The sequence below is a fragment of the Galeopterus variegatus genome, unplaced genomic scaffold, assembly GCF_000696425.1.
Source record: "Galeopterus variegatus unplaced genomic scaffold, G_variegatus-3.0.2 Scaffold2037, whole genome shotgun sequence".
Lineage (NCBI taxonomy): Eukaryota > Metazoa > Chordata > Mammalia > Dermoptera > Cynocephalidae > Galeopterus > Galeopterus variegatus.
Genome location: NW_007728148.1, coordinates 122597 through 141979, shown reverse-complemented (window position 1 = coordinate 141979; position 19383 = coordinate 122597). Strand labels below are relative to the sequence as shown.

The 19383-nt window shown below is 55.5% G+C and overlaps 1 protein-coding gene across 1 annotated transcript in view; it reads left to right on the top strand.

Annotated features, from left to right (window-relative positions):
• The first annotated feature begins 18071 nt into the window (after positions 1-18071).
• Positions 18072-19383, top strand: part of COMP (cartilage oligomeric matrix protein) — a 7923-nt gene continuing 6611 nt past the window's right edge. Inside the window, exons 1-4 of the mRNA XM_008580151.1 lie at positions 18072-18157; positions 18404-18489; positions 18766-18817; positions 19168-19337. Coding sequence (XP_008578373.1) covers positions 18079-18157; positions 18404-18489; positions 18766-18817; positions 19168-19337 — 387 coding nt within the window. The 5' untranslated portion in view covers positions 18072-18078. The remainder of the gene's footprint in view (positions 18158-18403; positions 18490-18765; positions 18818-19167; positions 19338-19383) is intronic.

Here is a 19383-nt window from a genome sequence, read left to right as displayed (position 1 = left end):
TGACACACGCTACAATGTGGATGCACCTCGAAAACACGATGCTGAGTGAGAGAAGCCAGATGCAAAGGCCACACAGAGTATGATTCCATTTACATGAAATGTCCAGAACAGGCACATCCGTAGACACAGACAGCAGATTGGTGGTTGTCAGGGGCTGGGGGAGGGGCATGGGGAGTGACTGCTGATGGGGACGGGGTTTCCTTTTGGGGTAATGCAAATATTCTAGAAATAGATAGAGGTGATGGCTGCACAGCATTGTGAATGTACTTACTGTCACTAAATTATGCACTTTAAAATGGCCAGCATGTGAGTTTTGATATTTAAATTTTGCCTCAATTAAAAGAAGCTGTGTTGGGCCGAGCCCGTGGCGCACTCGGGAGAGTGCGCGCTCCCGTGGCGTGTTCGGATCCTATATAGGGATGGCCGGTGCGCTCATTGGCTGAGCGCAGTGCGGCTGACCTCAAAAAAAAGAACAAAAAAAAAAAAAAAAGAAGCTGTGTTAGAATCATCCAAGCACCTCAGTGAGGTACCACTGTGCACCGGTCAGTGGACGCAAAGTCTGGAATGAGGCTGTCCCAGCGCTGGCTGGGAGGTGGCTCCCCAGGAGTCTCAGACACAGCTGGGGGTGGGGGTATTGTGGTGGCCACATGGAAACCAGCCAGTTCCTCCTACTCGGGGTGAATATTCCTTAAGACACACCCAGGAGAAATCACTGGACGTGTTCAAGGGTGATCAGAGGAGCACAAACCTGGGGTTCCTCCTGGATGCTGAATGGAGGTGGTGGAATAGTATACAGCCATCAAAAAGCAAGTGCCAGAGCCACGGGCAACCATGTGACCAGAGCTTATAAACAGTCACCATGAGAAAAAGAGCAAGTTCCCCCAAGATCACAGACAGCACGATGCCCTATTACAATAAATATCTCTGTGTACTCTTAGTAATTCATGGGAGTGTAATAAAAATATAGAGCAAGGAGTATAGGGTCGAGTGGGGGCTTGGAGGTGAGGGCCGCCTGGGTGGGGGTGTGAGCTTCCTGTGGCCACTGTCACAAGTTAGTGTACCTGAGTGGCGTAAAGCAATGGAAATTTATTCTCTCACGGTCCTGGAGGCCAGAGTCCAAAATCGAGGTGTTGGCAATGCTGGTTCCTTCTGAGGATGGTGAGAGAGAATCTGTTCCAGGCCTGTCTACTGGGCTTGTAGATGGCTGTCTTCACCCTGTATGGGTGTCTTTCTCCAAATTTTCATTTTTTGTAAGGACACCAGTCATACTGAATAGGGTCCGCCCTAAATCCAGGATGATTCCATCTTGAGACTGTTGTCTTAATTATATCTGTAAAGACACTTATTCCAGATAAGTTCCTACTCACAGGTTCCAGGTGGATGTATCTTTTGGGGGCCACTCTTTAACCCACTGAAATGATTATGGTCCCCATTTGTGTAGGGGAAACCTAAGAGTCTAAGGAGCAAAGCCACGCCCTCGGGGCTACTCTGCCAAGATGAGTGGTGCATGACCCTGAAGTCCCTGGTGGCAGATCCCAGGCCTGTGACATTCATGAGGCCCTGGTGGCCGGCTAGGCTTGCACCCCAAGGCAGGAGGCCCAGGAGACTGGCTGCATCCAGGGGCACCCACAGCCCAGAACTCCGAGTGCAAGGGAGATGCCGGGGGACAGTCCACCCAACATGCGCTGACCTGGTGGGTGTTTGCTAATCACCTACTATGTGCCAGGTGCCCTCCCTCCAGGCAGCAGTGTCTACGTGTACTGAATGCTCAGACAAGCCTTGGAGACAGCACTGGGGTGTCGGGTTTAAGGGTGAAGGCTCTGGTGTACCCAACACTGTCAGAGAGGGCGACAACACCATGAAGACCCTGGGTGGTGGCCTTTTGTGCAGGCAGTCCCAGAACTGGCTCACTAACATTCACAGGGATAATGCCCCCCAAGTCCTAGAGGCCAGGTAGGCACTTCACTGCCAGGAGCAAGGGGTCTCGATTACCCTGGGGACACATGATGGTCAATGTTATTTGACTAGGCCACTATGCCCAGTGTGGGTTGTTGCCACCCACAATTGTGTGGGTGTCTGTCTCCAAATTTCTTTTTTTGTAAGGACACCAGTCCTTATAACCAGGTGACCAAGAGTAAAGGACTTTCTGCTAGATGGTCTGAGTGGCCTTATGCAATCAGCTGAAGGCCTTAAGAGGGAAACTGAGGTTTCCCTGAGGAGGAAGAAACTCCACCTTGTCAAAGACAAAGTCAGACACTCGTTCAAGTGACAAACACAGATGTCGTCACTGACATACTCCTGCAATAGGAAAAAGGGTCTGGTATGAACTGTACTCCCCTTCAGCTCGGGTGAGTCATGGAAGTGAAAGATTACAGAGAGAGGGAAGGTCAATGCATGTGACACCCATCTGGGTCAGCACTGCAGCTCATGGAAGGTGGCTGCTGCCCTCCCCCAGAGGCTGAGAGACAGGCCCCACCTTCAGGGAATTCTTCTGGCAGCCTCAAGCTTTCTTAAATTGGGGGACTGGGCTCATCCCAGGGATGTCACCTTGGGCTGTGAGTGTTTTGTTCGGTCTTTACAGGCCAGTGTCAAGGCCTAGTTGAGAAAGGGCTTCGAGATGCCTGGTTAGAGTATGGTCAGAAGGAGACTCTCTGGCCGACTGTGGATTGCAGCATCAACAGTTCTCGGAGGCACCAGCCAGCCGCCTGCCCTATGGATTCTGACCCTGCATGGCCAATTCCTTGAGATAAGGCTCTCGATGTATACATACGTTAGAGTATGGTCAGAAGGAGACTCTCTGGCCGACTGTGGATTGCAGCATCAACAGTTCTCCGAGGCACCAGCCAGCCGCCTGCCCTATGGATTCTGACCCTGCATGGCCAATTCCTTGAGATAAGGCTCTCGATGTATACATACCCTACCAGGTCCATCTCTGGGGAGAGCCCTGACTAGTAGGGACAGGCAAGGGCCAAGGGTCGGTCAGGGGCCTGGACCCCAGGGAGGCATGGATATACTCCATGGAGTTTATCAGTGTCCTACGGGACAGAGATGGACAGGAAGCCTTCAAGGGTGCTGATGAGCTATGATCCACAACCCCAAAAAGGCAGAAACAAAGGAACCCCCAGACATTTCGAGGACTGTCGGACACAGGGTCTGAGCTCACACTGATACATGAGACCCAGTGAGTCACCACACCGCAACCCCACCCAAGTGAGGTTCTGAGGGCAGGTAAGAAAGTCCTGGAGAAAGTCCAGCCCACAGGGGACCCAACCGTATGATCATTTTCCTGCTGTCCAAGTGTGTATTGAGAGTTGATCAGAATCAGTACAGTCGACCCTCCAGACTGCGGGTTCCACATCAGCAGAATCAACCAACCACGGATCAAAAATATATGGGGAAAAAAACCCCACAACAAATGAGATAAAAACTATATATTATAACAACTATTTACATAGCATTTACACTGTATTAGGCTTTATAAGTAATCTGGAGATGATTTAAAGTACATAGGAAGATGTGTGTAGGTTATATGCAAATGCTACACCATTTTATAACAGGGACTTGAGTGTCTGCGGATTTTGGTGTCTGCGGGGGTCCTGGAACCAATCCCCCGAGGATAGTGAGAGACGACTGGGCTTGGAAGTTAGAGGTCCCCTGCCCCACTCAGCCCCTGGCTTGGAGGATAAGAGCCATCACAGTGGGGAAGACCAAACAGAAACCTCAGAAACTGCCTACCACCCCCACACCAAAAGATGGGGGAATCCCTGTCACATCTCCATTTAATCTCTGGTGAGCATCTGCAGAGACCAGTGAACCCTGCAGAGTGACCGGAGGCCAGCACAGGCCCGATCAAGTAGCAGCGCCTGTGGTAGCCGCTGTTGAGAGGGGAAGGCCTTGTTGAGCTTATTAATGGGACCTTGGGTACGTGGCTGTGGCTGCTGGTTTGCCAGATGCATTCTTTTCTGTTACGATCAGAAAGGAGGGTCGAGGGCCGGCCGGTTAGCTCAATCGGTGAGAGTGCAGATTCATAGCACAACAGGCTCAGATCCTGTACCCACCAGAGAAATGTACAGTTTTGCCCCAGGGCCAGGTTCCCAGCTAAGATACAGGATGCCCATTCTGCTTAGGGTGATGAAAACTTCTACAACTAGATAGAGGTAGTGGCTGCACACACTGTGAATGTCCTCAATGTCACTGAGTTGTGCACTTGAAAGAGATGAATTGGAGGGTGTGTAAACTCTATCTCAACAAAGCTGTTTAAACATAACAAAGAGGGTAGATGAGGCCACTACCTTTGATAATTTAGGGTCTAAGAAACAGATCTATGGTGGCAGGGGTGTTATCCTACAATTCTCTCAACTTGTGTGCACATCTGAAAATTTTCTTATTGAACAACGAGTAATGTGTGGAGAGAGATGGCACCCAGAGGTCTAAGTCTCCTCTGCCAGAGTAACACCGAGTGGCCAGCACCCCCCAGGTGTCCCGCAAGGTCTCCGGGTGGGAGATGTGCCAGATGCTCACTCTGGGCTCCTTATGGGGCTGACCTCAGGCCTGGCTCACCCCCAGCAGTGAAGGACAGGGACCCAGACCCCAGTCCGTGGGAGAGGGCGGTGGCCACCTGGGCCTGAGACCTGCCAGTGCCAAGAGGGTTTCAGCAGGCATGTTTGCTCAGACGTGGAGGGAATTACGTCGGACACATCCCAGACACATGCCCTGATTTTGTAGGCGACTGGCTTTGCTTGGCACAAGGCAGCTTCTATGGCCCTGGCAGTCCAAAGAGGGGTCCGCGTGTTTCCCATTTACCAAACTCATTGTGATGGACCCAGCTTTGCTGTGGAAAACAGCTTTGAGGTTTCTCAAAAAGTTGAGCAGAGGATTATCGCATGATCCAGCAATTCCACTCTTTGGTGTAGACCCATGAGAATCAAAAACAGGTGTTCAGGGCTGAGCCTGTGGCGCACTCGGGAGAGTGTGGCGCTGGGAGCGCAGGAGCGCTCCCGCCGCAGGTTCAGATCCTATATAGGGATGACTGGTGCACTCACAGCGCTCACTGGCTGAGCGCGGTGCGGCCAGTCTCAAAATAGGACAAAAAAAAAAAAAAAAACAGGTGTTCAGACAACTTATCACAAATGCTCACAGTAGCTCCCTTCACAATAGCGGAAAAGTAGAAATGGTCCAAGTGTCCACAAAAGGTGAACGGATACATGCACTGTGTACACTACACAGCCGTAAAACAGGAATGATGCCCTGACACACGCTACAATGTGGATGAATCTTGAAAACACGATGATGCATGAGAGAAGCCAGACATGAAAGGCCACATGGTGTGTGATTCCATTGATATGAAATGTCCAGAACAGGCACATTCACAGAGACACAGACAGCAGATTAGTGGGGGCTGGGGGAGGAGATTGGGGAGTGACTGCTGATGGGGATGGGGTCTCCTTTTGGGGGGATGAGAATGTTCTGGAACTTGACAGAGATGGTGGTTGCACTAAATGCCACTGAAGTGTTCACTTTAAAAGGGTGAATTCTACGTTATGTGAATTTCACCTTGAGTAGAAAACAGAAGACCTGCTTTGCAACTGCTCTGTGTGGGGGGCCCTGGTCCTGCGCTCACTCACAGAGCTGCCCATCAGTGCAAGCGAAGCCAGTGCTTGTTGAATGAATAGACGACCCACAATGCAGCAGCCCCAAGCTTTAGCTCCAAACCTCTGTTTTTCTATGGAGTTGCTCTCCAGTCCAGGGGACGAAAGCAGGGAGAGCTTTGTCAAGCTGGAAAAACCTGCGGAACCCGGGCCTCTGAGGAGGGTGGCCCGGGTCCGAGCCGCTGGACAGGAGGAGCAGTGGCGTGACGAGGCCTTTCCACTGTGTGGTCAGACTCCCGGGCTGAAGAGCCATAAAACAGTCCTGCTTGGACTGGAAACATTTTCTTTAATATGTTCCTGGAGGCATTGGCAGGGCCGGCGAGGAAAATTCCAGGGCAGTAAGGAGAGACGTTGTAGGCATTCACGGAGGGCCAGGAGGGGGTGGCCAGACCCAGCCTCCGGGGGGCCCAGCCGTCCTGGGGGGACAGCAGCAGCTGTCAGTGTGCTATCGGGGTCTCGGCGGCTCCTGCAGACGGGTGGACCTCCCTGAGCCCTGTGGTGGCCTGGCCGGTCCGAGATGCTTCTCCACAGGAATTCTTTCAAAACTGCTTTGAAATGTTCCCATCACGCCTGTCAGTCCCACAGGGTGCCCGGATCTGGGTGGGAGCCTCCCCTGCAGGACAAGGGGGCACAAGTCGGATGTGTCCTCTGCTCACACACCTCCTGTGGCTCCCCACTGCCTGGGGATGGAGCCTAAATTCTGACGTCCCAGGCCCTGCTGGCCCATCCAGCTGTATTGTCCTCTCTCCCTTGCCCCCACCATACCTTGTTCTCCGTCACCCCCAAGCCTTTGCCCACGCTGGTCCCTCCCACCCTGAGTACCCTTTGTGGCCTCTTCTCTGGCCCATTCTTGTCCCTCCTTCAGTCACAGCTCAGAGGTTCCTCTGCCTAGCCCTCCACAGCCGGCTGCCTGTGCACCTCCTGTCACAGCTCAAACCACCCTGGCATCTACCGAGGGCAAACTTCAGGGTTATAAATCCTGGGGCGCTGCTAGGGCAGGTGTGGGGGACTCAGAGGGGCAGATATTTCCCAAAATTTGTTGTGAGGGCTGGCATGTCTCTTTGTCCCCGAAAAGATAAAACCCCACCTACTATGTGCCAGGCATGATGGCGTGCCGCAGGGGTAAACTATAGACCCAACCTCATGGAAACACAACAAAGAAGATAATTTCAAAGAGTGAAGAGTGGAAGAAATCCCTGGGTGAAGGTGTTTTTGCTCAGGGTTGGAGGAGGCCTCCTGAGATGGTGACATGTAAGCCAAGTCCTCAGCAACAGAACAATACCACGTAAATATGGAGGAAAAGCATTCCAGACAGAGAGGTCAGCTTGTGCAAAGGCCCTGGAGTAGGAAAGGAACAGTGAAGAGGCCACTGTGGCTGGAGCAGAGTGAGGGAGGTGGGAGCAGATGGGCTGGAGGGACGGGCCAAAGGTTAGATCACGTGGGGCCTTGCAGGCTGCAGCAAAGAGGTGGGTTTATTCTGAGAGCAATAGGGAGCCATGGGGTGTGTGTGAGCAGGGGAGGGACATGGCCTGATTTATGACATAGAGGCATCCTCTGGGGCTGTCATGGGTAGGAGGCCAGGCAATGTCCAGGCGGGAGTCAGTGGGGCCAGGGTCAGTGCCAGGCCACAGGTAGGGGACAAATGGTGGGATTTGTATGTTTTAGAGGCCAAAGGGACAGGAGCTGCTGATGTGCTTGGGAGGGTGGGAGGGAAGAGTTTCAGACGCCGCCTAGTCTCAGGCCCAGCACCGAGTGGATGGTGGGATTGTTGCCTGAGACAGGAAGACTTGGAGCGATGATGTCAGGGCACCGTGAACCCCACCTTGGCCATGTCATTCCTGAAGGGTCTGAGTTGGATCCACAAGTCTGGGCTGGGCTGGACAGGCTCCAGATGGAACTGTAGGCCTCGTGGGAGAAGATGGCCTTGGACGTCCGGGCCTGGATGGTGTCCATAGGGGAGTGGCGGGCAGGGGGCTCAGGCCAAGCCCTTGACCCCAACCTTTGTGCAAACAGGCGGGGGCCCTTGTTTTCACATCTTGGGTCCTTTTATTCCAGCTGGAAACCAGGACCAAGTCAGAGTCCAGATGTGGAGTTGGACGCAGCCCTGAACCGTGCGGTTTGGGGAGGCTGAGCCGCTCAGCCAGCCAGTAGGTCAGGCCTGCGCATGGTCTCGCTGGCCAGGGCTGGGCTGGGTATTGGGGGTAGGCCGGCTTCAGTGTTGAGTCTCTGGCTGAAACTACAAAGGTTACAGAAATAATCACCAGCACCAAGGCGTTGCCCCTCTAAGGTGTCAACCTGAGCGCCAGGCAGAAAAACAGGCTCCAGGACCCCGCCAGCCCACAGGCCTGAGACATGCGGAGGGACCTGTTCAGGAGCAGGGTTTGGGGTCAGGAGGACAAATCACAGTGTCCCAGCATCTTTCTGGTCATGAGGGGTGACTCAGTTTCCCATCTGGAACATGGGGCATTGCTCTAGAATTGCATCCACATTCGAGGTCAAGCTCACACCAAGCCCTGGGCCAGGCACGGGGGACCTGCCCAGCAAACCAAGGCTGGCCTTGTCCCACAGGATCCTAGGCAGGTGGTTAGGACCAGGACTTGCTGGACAAGGGTTGTCATGTTTCTGGGCCTCAGTTTTTCATCTGTACAATGGGCAGAGCAACACACCCACGTCAGAGAGTCACCATTATTCCCACGACTTCCCTGTGTCCAACCGCTCATGACCCAGCTCAGAGCACTGGACAAGAGCCCGGTGCTCCTGAGGCTTCCAGTGGGGGTTGGGGGGACAGGTTGGGTGTTTAAAATCAGGGTATTGTGGGAACCATGTTGAAGCACTTTCAGGTCCCCTGATACCAGTCGCTGGGGGAGGCTATTCAACAGGTGGGTTAAGAAGGTGACCATTGGTGCCAGGGGCTGGGGAGGAGGACAGGGAGTGTGTTTAATGGTAATAGAGTTTCCATTTTGCAAGATAAAAGGAGTTCTGGAGATGGATGGTGCTGACAGTGGTATGTACGAATGTATTTAATGCCATGTGAATGTATTTAATGCCACTGAATGGTGAATTTAGAAGTGGTGGGGACAGTAAATTTGATGGTGCATGTTTTTACCACAAACATAATTAAAGAAAAAAAAGAAGAGGGTAGAGATTGGAATCAGATCTGCCTCTTCCTTACTGTGGGGCCTTGAACGTGTCTTGCCCTCTCTAGGCTTCAGTTTGCTTCCTGCTCCCTCCTTCCTAAGCTCTGGGTCATGGTCGCTTCCCCGATCTTCACAATTCCCTGTGATTCTGCACTTGAACAGCCCTGGAAATAGTGACAGAGTGAACAGGCCCCTCCCACGGGCTCCTGGCACCTCTGCCACTGCCAGCCGCTTGGAAAGAACAGGCAGGCGGCAGCGGCTGGTCCAGGCAAAGCCTGTTTCCTTGTGATGCTCCAGGTTGCCTGGTACCCAGGGGAGGTCAGAAGGCCAGCAAAGCAGGGAGGGGCCCCGACTGGCCCTGGAGCCGCCCAGGTGGCAGCCTTCCAGGGAAACCTGGGCTGGAACCGGGACTGCCATACTTCCTGGAGCAAGGCAGCAAAAGGGGCAGACGCAGCACTCAGAGATGGAACCAGAGGAGGGAGCTTGGCACGCTGCCAGGGTCACCCCCATTAAAGCCGGCCAGGCCCAGTCGCCTGTGGCACAGAAAGCCCACTGAGGCAGGAGTCTGGGTGAGGACCCAGTCTCCACCAAGTTTGCCTGCTCAGCGTCCTGTCTCAACTAGGAGGGTCTGACCCTCCCCCGCCCGTTGTCTGGCCAGTCAAAGCCCTCCATTGCCGACCACAGTGATCAGCTCAGGGACAGTCACGAGACCTGAGCGGACCCATGAGAGTCAGCTCTGAGATCTTTGCTGGGCCTATCAGGGGAAAGGTGTTCCCGCTGCTCAGCCAGCTGGGGGAGTTTAAACCTGGCACTACAAGGGCCATCTTTGCCACCCTGGGAAAGAAAGCTGACCAGGGAGACACAAATCCAAGCCACAATGAGATGCCACCTCATACCCACGAGGATGGCCATAATTCAAGACACAGTAAAAACAAGAGTCGGCGAGGATGTGGAGAAATTGGAGCCCTCCCACACTGCTGGAGGGAAGGTCAAATAGTGCCACACTGTATATGATAAAATACGCCACATGGTATATGATTCCATTTACATGAAATGTCCATAACAGGCACATCCACAGAAACAGAGCAGAGTGGTGGTTGCCAGGGGCTGGGAGACGGGAGTAGGGAGTGACTGCTCATGGGGACAGAGTTTCCTTTTGGGGGGATGAAAATGTTCTTGAGCTAGACAGAGGTTGCATTACATGGTGAATGTCCTCAATGCCACTGAATTGTACCTTAAAAGTGTTGAGATGACAATTTTTATGTCATGTGTATTTTATCACACTCAAAAGAAAAGAAGATAACCGACAGTGAGACTCAGATCCTGAAGCCATCGTTTGGGCCTCTGGATCCAGCCATGCCTGAAGCAGTCCTGCCACTGGTCTTTTCAATATTGAGCCAACACAGTCCCTCGCTGGGTTAAGCTGGGGAGGGATGGCCTTTCTTTCTCTGTGACCTGATGTTTCACAGAGAATCAGCTGTCCTTGTTCAGGCCCGTGTTGCTACTACGCTGCAGATGTGAGCAGCCCTCACTAAAGGTGTCGGGGGTCTCAGGAGGATCAGAACCCCATTCCCTGACCTCCCTGTAAGGTGGAAAAGGGGAAAGGTGTGGGCAAGGTCCTTACACACCAGCAACACCAGGTCCCGGCTGTGTACTCACTGTGATCACATTTTGTTCCCATGGCACCCTGTGAGCAAGATGTTCTGAGCTCAGCAAAGGAAAGATGCTCCCGAGGCTCACGAGCTCAGCTTCTGCACTATACACATCAAGCACAAACGTCTGCAGCCCCAGGAGAAGCCCAGCTGGGTTCTGGTGAGCTCACGGTTAGCATCCCACAGGCCTGGGTTCGAGACTTGGCTCCAGTCCTCTGTGTTCCCAGGCCAGCTGTCCCCATCTCTGGGCCTCAGTTTCCCCTCTCTAAAATGGGCTGGTTGTTCTGTGCATCAGGTGCGAGGTGTGCTGGGCAAACAGGAGGTGTCTCAGGGAGCTCATTCATACATGGATGTGTCTGGAGAAATCTGAGCTGGGCTGTGCTCCTGGCGCTTGGAACAGCCAGCTCACTGGTTCACTGTTGCCCGGAGGGGATGCAGCCGGGGCACAGCCTCGCCACCATGCCATGTTGCTGTTGGCTTTTGAAAGGATGTGGATGCAGAAGTAACATGTTGATTCTTTTTCCATTTGCTGCCGAGCACTCGGCGTTCCAGGGCGCCTGGCCGGAGGCTGGCACTAATTCCCGGTACCTGGACAGCCTTACTGGGCCTGGCCCAGGGACTTGCTGAGTGTTTGGCGGCTGGCTGGCTGCAGGCGTTGGTGATGGCTTGGTTCTCCCCTCTTCTCCAGTGGCTGCCGCAGAGACAGGGGTAGGAAGCCTCCTTGGACAGCAGATGGGTACCGGTGTGGCGAACAGGGCCATTCTGCTGGGGTCAACTCTGAGATTCCATCCTGGTGGCACCTCAGTTGTGGGATGCCCCAGTGCTGTGTCTCCGCCCCCTGGGGGGTCCTGTGGCTTCCATCTCCCCGTGGTTCTGTGCTTCCGTTGACTGGCGACCACATCACACTGGCTCTGTGGATCTGTGATTCTGTGGTCCTGTGGCCCTAGGACTCCACAGTTCTGTGGCATTTGTACTCTGTGGTCCCATGGCTCCATCAGGCTCATGTTATGAGTCTGTCATTACTTAGTCCTGTGGATCCTTGTTCTGTGGGCTTGCGGCTCTTTGATTCTCTGGAGCTCCCTGGCTCTAGAAAACCTAGTGGCAAATACAGTCAGGAGGACTCATGGGGTGGGCAATCCAGTGACCACCCAGCACCATGTGGACCAGCAGCAACAGTGATATCGGCCCCCTTTCAAAGAGGGCTCTGTGCCTCCCCTGCCACACAGCAGACCTCCCCACTGGCTGTGGTTGGCCACTCCTGGGAGGGTCTGATTAAACACCTATGTCTCTCTCAGGCTGGGAATAGGGACATGCAGGCCGGCTGAGCCTGGTCCAGCCTGAGGGAGTAAGCTTTAAGCTAGGGTAAGCAGCTCCAGCCGAGGAACAGGAGCAGGAGTGCTGCAGGTGCGGGGCAAAGCCTGTGCAAAGGCCCTGAGGTGGGGAGAAGCCTGAGAGTAAGAGGGACAGAGAGAGGAGGTCAGTATGGCTGGAGTGAGCTCTGCCAGTTCACTTCTCATTGTCTCATGTAGGGCACAGGGGATGGAGAAGGTACAAAATGCACCTACTACGTGCTTCACCTTCACTCTCTTATTGACTCCTCATAGTGACCCCTGAGTGGGGCTGTCACACAACAGGGCTCCCAGGTAGGTCTGTCCACCCACCCACCCATCCATCTATCCATCCATCCATCCATCTACCCACTGAACTATCCACACATTCATCTGTCCACCTGCCCACCCATCTGTCTGTCCATCCATCCACCCATCATCCATCCAGCCATCTATCCATTCATCCACCCACCCATCCCTCATCTATCCAGCCATCCACCCACCCACCTATCCACCCATCAATCTATCTGTCTGCCCACCCATCTGTCTGTCCATCCTCCCACCCACCCACCCATCCTCTACCCCTCCATCTGCCACCCATCCATCTCCACATACATACACATATGTACATCCAATCTTCATCCATCTACCATCCATCCATCATTCGTTTATCCCATCATGTGGACATGATGCTGAGGACATGGTGGAGAACAAGATGGTGAGGCTCAGTCTGGAGGAGGAGGAAGCCACGTAACACATGGAAGCCAGCAGTGCCCATGCAGTATGATCAGAGCCATGGTGGAGCACGCTCAGGGCCCCTTGAAGGCTAGAATAGGCCTCTGACCCAGCTGTGACCAGGAGTGAGACATGGGGACGGTGTACCAGTCACAGTCAGGTAAGGGCCTGGAGTCCAGAAGTAGAGGGCTGGAGAGGCCTGTGGAGCCCACACATGGCTCATGGCTCATGGCTCACAGCTGTTCCTGCATGGGGCTCCCATCCCTGCACCCCTCCCCAAGGTCCAGTCCTCCTCCCCCACATTGCCCCCTTGCCTCTCTTCTCCAGATCCACCTGTCTCCTTTCTGAACCTCTACAAGCAAGGACATCCCACTTCCAGGCCTTTGCCCGGGTGGCACCTTCTGTGGGGTTCTCATTTGCTGGCTCCTGCTCACCTGTGCAGGTCACCTGTACTGTAATGTCCCCTGGCAGAGTGGCCTCCCTGACCTCTCCTCCGTTTCCTCCAGCCCAGCCAGCCCCTTCTTCCATGCCATGAGCGCTCCATGCAGCTAATGTGCTCTTCTCCACCTTCAAGGCCACCACTGCAGGGCCGTGAGGCCGAGGCCACCTGTGCCCCATCGGCCACAGCAAGGGTCAGGGTCTGTCAAGTGTTCTGCCAAGTTATTTCATTTCATCCAACCAATCAACAATCACTTATTTGGCGCCTATTGCGCACCAGTCTTGGTGCTGGAGCTCCTCCCCACCTGGTAGCCTCCCTCCCCCTGGCCCGCTGGCTCCCTGCCTGCCAGGTGGCCGGCGGGTAAACACACCCCACCCTCTGCCTCCTGCTCCATCCACCATTCCCTGAACAAGGGCCTCCTGTTAATGAGCCAGAGGTGGGGGGAACCTGCATAGGCGCAAGAGGGGGATTGAGAAATCTGGGGTGGGGTTCTGCCTGCACACCCCCTCTGCTGACCTACCCCATGCACACGGAGCTGCGGAAACCTGGGTGGGAGACCCTCACTTTGTGGCTGGGCTATGTGCCTTTAGTGGGAGTGAGGGGGTGACTTCCCTCTCTGAGCATCCTGTGCCTAAATCAAGGGGACAGGACAGACGTGCCTCGCTGAGCCTCAGTTTTCCCACCTGTAAAGTAGGGGTATTACTAGCCAACATCGAGTGCTTGGCACTTTCTACGTACAAACTCATTCAATTCTCACGACAGCCCGAAGAGGTGGGGGCTCTGATCGTACCCATTTCACCTTGGGTTTTGCTGCTATGGTTACGTGGCACACAACTTAAGGTATTTCCATTTCTCTCTTCATTAGACTCAGGGAGAGAACAAAACTTCTACAGTTCATCCCAAAGGCAGTCTCTTTTCCTAACACAAACACAAGTTTGTTTCACTGTTACATACAAAACTCTCATTAAATGCAGGCATTCATTCATCCTACGGTAGTTATCCCTGGAAAATCATGAAGATAATGGCTGTGTAAAATCATTCTCAGAGATTGGTACCCTCTGAATAACATGTCGCAAAATTCCAGTATGTTCCTAGTGAAGTTCTTTCTCTCCTGAATCAACTCTTCAGGATGCTAACCCTGAGAAGTAAAAATGTCCAGTATAATAAACTTCTTTTTTTCCAAGATGACAGGTAAGGGGATCTTAACCCTTGACTTGGTGTTGTTAGCACCACACTCTCCCTAGTGAGCTAACCAGCCATCCCTATACAGGGATCTGAACCCTTCACTTGGCGTTATCAGCATCACACTCTCCCTACTGAGCCACGGGCTGGCCCTCAGTATAATAAACTTTTGAAGGTGGCAAAAAAAGAAAAGAAGAAAGAAACAAAGGCACAGAGAGGTTAAACAATTTGCCTCAGGTCCCATAGCAGAGCTGAGATATGACACTCTAGCCCCTGAGGACAGAGATCAAGACCTTCATAACTGTGTCTTCCTACCTTCTGGAGCTTCTGTTAGGACAGAAACGGAAACCCCACAAAAGCTGAGTGACAGAGTTTTGAGCATTTGGCACTTGCTCAATAAAATTGTAGCTACTATATTTATTGTTATCTTTTTCTACCTTTATCATCACCCAACAAGGAGCCTAGGATGGAATGGGGACAGGATCAGAAAGTTCACACAGCCAGTCAGGGTGAGTCTGCCAGGTTCCAGTGCACAGAGCCCCCATCCCACCCCCTCCATTTAGTCCTTCTGGGCAGATGGGGGCAGCACGGCTGTCCAAGGCAGGGTGGGTGGGGCTCCTTGGCTGAGGATGCAGAGGTGGCTAGGCGGGCCTCCCTGCCACATTGATGAGATCCGCAGACCCAGGGCCTGTGGCTGGGCCCGCCCACAGCAGGGCGGCTGTTTCCCAAAATACTTTCCCTCTGGATTCACATGGGGAGGTGGCTGGATGGGAGGCAAGGAGCCAGGGGTGCCCACACGTCTCCTGGCCCAGCAGGCGTCTGCCAGGAAGGGTCCCAGGGGCCCCAGCATGCAGGCACCAGCCTCTCTGCCCCAGCCGGGCTGGGCTCCCAGAACCACTGGGCCTTGTGGGAAGGGGGGCTGGCTGGGGCGCTTGGCCAGAGGCTCAGGCCAGGAAGTCCTCGGCAGCAGAGGCATCACAGTTAATGAGGGGCTCTGGCCAGCCTTTCTTGTCTGGATTCTATGGCAAGGGCAGGGAGGAGGGGTTTGAAAGGCTTGAGGGTCTCACATTCTCCAGTTCTAATCCTGGCTGTGTGACCTCAGCCCGTCTCATCTACTCTCTGAGTCAAATATGAATAAGAATGATCTGAGACATAAGCAACCAGTGTATAAGTTCCATATTGTATAACCAAGCTAATGCTGGAGCCCATGGGCTGGCTCATTCAATCCTCTCAACAATGATTGTACCCATTTTACAGGTGAGGGAAGTGAGGCACAGAGAGGTTAAGCTACTTGCCCTAGGTCACACAGCAAGGCAATGCCCCACTGATATTCAAACCCCAGGTCATGTAGCCCCTATGTCTGTCTTCCCTACTGTGTCAAATGCAGTGGTGGCAGGGATTACTATTATTAATACTAACGATGCTGTGTTAATTAGATCCCAGCTTACCAAACCCTCCAGCTTACCTTCTCTGCACCAACCCAGACCCCTGGGATCCCCCAGGCTGGGAGGGACAGAGCGAACCACAGACACTTTCGGTCCCCAGGTCAGGGCTGGGCTGGAGGGTTACCCCCTCTCAATCTTTTCTGCCAGGAACACTCTGCTTGGGATGGCAGGGGACTGTCAGCAGGGAGGGCTTCCCGGAGGAGGGGGCATCACAGCTGCACCTGAAGGATGGAGGAGGTTGTATGAAGTGTCAGGAGCATAAGGTACAAAGCTTGAAAAACCTCCTATAGAGACTTATTCTGTAATGTGAAGCCAGCATGGTGTGCACAGGAGGAGCCTGCTGCCTGGAAGGGCTGGTGGGATCCAGGAGACAGGAGCATGATACCATACTGCCCCTCTCCAGGCCTCTGTTGTCTGATCTGCAAACTGGGACATCCTCAGGACCTCTGCCCTTTCTCTTCTCTTTGCCTGGGGATGCCCTTCCCTCCATCTCCCCATGCACTGACCATGGATAAGGCCACATATGTCCAAGTCCCAGCCCTACGCTCACCCTGTGGCAGGGGCCTGGCTTCCATGTGCGCTTGTCCCAGCTGCATGCAGCACACGCCTGCCCACAGGCCCTGCCGGAGCCGTGGTTGTTCCTGAGAATTCCAGCACAGGCCGGGAGCGGCCCCCAGGTGTGCCAGATGCCAAGGAAAACAGGAGGTGAGCTCACTGCCCCGATGCAGGCAGCAGGCAGCGCAGGCACTGTTGGGGCACAGGCTTCACTGGAAATGTCCAGGCGGGGGCCAGTTGCTCCCATCCAGCATCCCCCTTCCGGCCTTCCCCTCCTTACTCACCATCTGTGGCTCCCCACTGGCCTCGGAAGACAGCCCTAGCCCCCACGCCACCAGCTCTGCCCTTCCAGTCTCGTGTCCTGCTTCTCCTGGAGCCCCAAGATCCTGCCACCTTGAGATCAGTCCCTTTACCAGACCAGGCTCATTCTTCCCTCAGGGACTTTGCCTACGCTGTTCTCTCTACCTGAAACACCTTTCCTTGGTGTCTCCTCCTTCTCCAGAAGCCTGTCCTTACTGTGCACAGCCCTGGCCACTCTGGGGGGATTATGTAGCTACCTGGGCTCTCCATGAAAGAGGTGATTGTTCCCCAGGGCCCAGCACAGCACATGACATACACAGTAGGTGCTCAGTACATGTTTGTGGAATAAATAAATGTACCTAAAAATCTCCCCATTTCCAAGCTCCACATGCTTCTCTTCACCACAATGCCCTCACCTTTTCCTCCACTGACCTGAGTCTTGCCTTTCCTTCATGGCTCCTTGCCACCTCCTCCAGGAAGTCCTCTGTGACTTCTCTGCAGCCTCCCAGGATAATAGATTGGATACGACTCTAGCTTTACACCTGCCCCATGCAGAGGCCTTAGGCCAGTCACTTCCTGTCTCTGGACTTCAGTTTCCCTGTTTATAGAATAGAGGCTGTTTGAGTACTGGAGTTGCAGGGGGGGAGGATTAACCAACTCTGGGAGGTCAAGGTGTTTTGTAGAGTGGCTGGGCTGGGAGAGACGATTTTCCTGATTAGCAGTAATTTTTATTTTTATTACAGGCTGTTGCCACAGCAGCTGGAGCGCAGCTTAGAAGCTATGGCATAGCGGTGACAAACAGGAGCCCCAGGCTCCCCCCACCTCCTCCAGCCAGAGCCCTTTAACTTGCTCCCCTCGGAGGGGGGCTCACCCCCCAGCTGGGGACAGACACACACACCCTGTTGCACAGACTGGGAAACTGAGTGGGTCCCTGGTGATCCCGCTACCCTCCCATCCACCAGCTGAAGAACTGGGGGGCAGGGAGGGGGACACCTGCAATGGGGTAGAGGGGTCACTTGCAACCCTCCAGAGTGGGGGGCCAGGAACAGCCTCCCTTGGACCTGGGCAGGTAAAGAAGGGGCCCCTTCTCACCTGCCCCTCCCCCATTTCCTAGTAATAACACTAGTCATTAACAAGGATACTACTTCCGTTGTGCGAGGGAGGAAACTGAGGCACAGAGAGACATTGTTTGCCGGGTTTTGAAGCAAGTGAGGAGGGAGTGCATGTCCAGTCAGCCTGACCCACAGCGGGAGGTCCCTAGCCTCTCAGACCCTCCGTTCCCGGCCGCTACAGAGATCGCCTTGTTTCCAGCTCTGCCTCAGGCTTGGCACACAGCAAGCACTCGATAAATGACTGAATGGAAGGGCGCGGGGTGGGGAGTGGTCCCACCTGATTCCCCGCCCTACCGCTCCTCTCCACAGACCCCCGGGACTCAGTTTCCCCAGCCTGTCCCTATTCAGCCACAGACGACTCCTCCGGGCAGTCCGGGCGGGGCCTTGAGCGCAGGGGCCAGCGCCGTCTGTTTACCTTGCGGCTGGACGCTGGGCAGGGCCGCCGGGGGCCGTCCCCCGGGCAGGCCGCGCCACGGGGATAAATAGGCCCTGCGGACCTCGTGGGCGGTAGACGGTGAGTCGCAGTGTCGTGCCCCGCCGCCGCCATGGCTCCCGCCGCCGCCCGCCTTCTCCTGCTCACCCTGGCCGCCCTGGGCGTGTCTGGCCAGGGCCAGATCCCTCTGGGTAAGCCGTGCTCACCCCTGCGCCGAGCCCCCGGGCCTCAGACCGACGGGAGGACCCCCGAGAAGCCTGGGCTCCGGGCGCCTTGGAGCTTAGGGACTGTTCGCTAGCGCGTGCAGGGCGGGGAAGGCGGGCGCGGGCACGAGGCCCGAGGAGCGCAGTGGGCGTCGGGGGTCCAGACTTCCGCGGCGGTGAGGGGTTGTGCAGCGCCCCCCGCCCCGACGCCCCACCAGCGCCCCCTGTACGCAGGCGCAGAGCTGGCCCCGCAGATGCTGCGGGAGCTGCAGGAGACGAACGCGGCGCTGCAGGACGTGCGGGAGCTGCTGCGGCAGCAGGTGCGGACCTGCGGGACAGGGGTGCGCGAGCGGGAGAGGGCGGCGGAGGAAGGGGACCTGCGGGAGGGGGTTTGTTGAAACGGAGGGGCAAGCGGTCCCGGGGAAGGAGAGGAACTGGGGAGGGGAGGGAGTCTCGAGTAGGAAGTCCCAGGCGAGAGGGTTCGAGGGGAGTGCGAGCGTCTGTGGAAAGGGAGCGCGGGGAAGGGAGAGGGGAGACCCCAGGTAAGAGGAGAGGGAGGGGGCCCCACTGACCGCCCCCCGCCCCCCGCCACGCAGGTCAAGGAGATCACGTTCCTGAAAAACACCGTGATGGAGTGTGACGCGTGCGGTGAGCGCGGCTGGGGTGGCAGCGACGGGGCGGGCTGGAGAGAGGGCGGAGATGGAGAGAAGGGGCGAATGACGGGAGGGACGAACGTGGGGGAGGCCGAGACAAAGAGACAGCGGCCGTGCGAGAGACGCGGGGAGGTGGACGCAGGCCGCGGGGAGGGCAGAAAAGACAACGGCGCGGAGACGCAGAGAGTCGGGGAGGCGCGGCTGGCAGAGCGCACTGCCCAGGCGAGGTCGCCCAGCGCGCGGGGTCTCGCCCCGCCCCCAGGAGCCACCCAGCCTTGGGGGCGGGATTTTGGTGGGCTCCGCCCCAGGGCGGGGCCCTGACCTCCCCGCCCCGGCCCTGCGCAGGGATGCAGCCAGCGCGGACCCCCGGCCTGAGCGTGCGGCCGCTGCTCCACTGCGCCCCCGGCTCCTGCTTCCCGGGCGTGGCCTGCACTCAGACGGCGAGCGGCGCGCGCTGCGGCCCCTGTCCCGCGGGCTTCACCGGCAACGGCTCGTACTGCGCCGACATCAACGAGGTGCGCCAACCCCGACCCCCACCGCCCCTACCAACCCCCCCCCCCC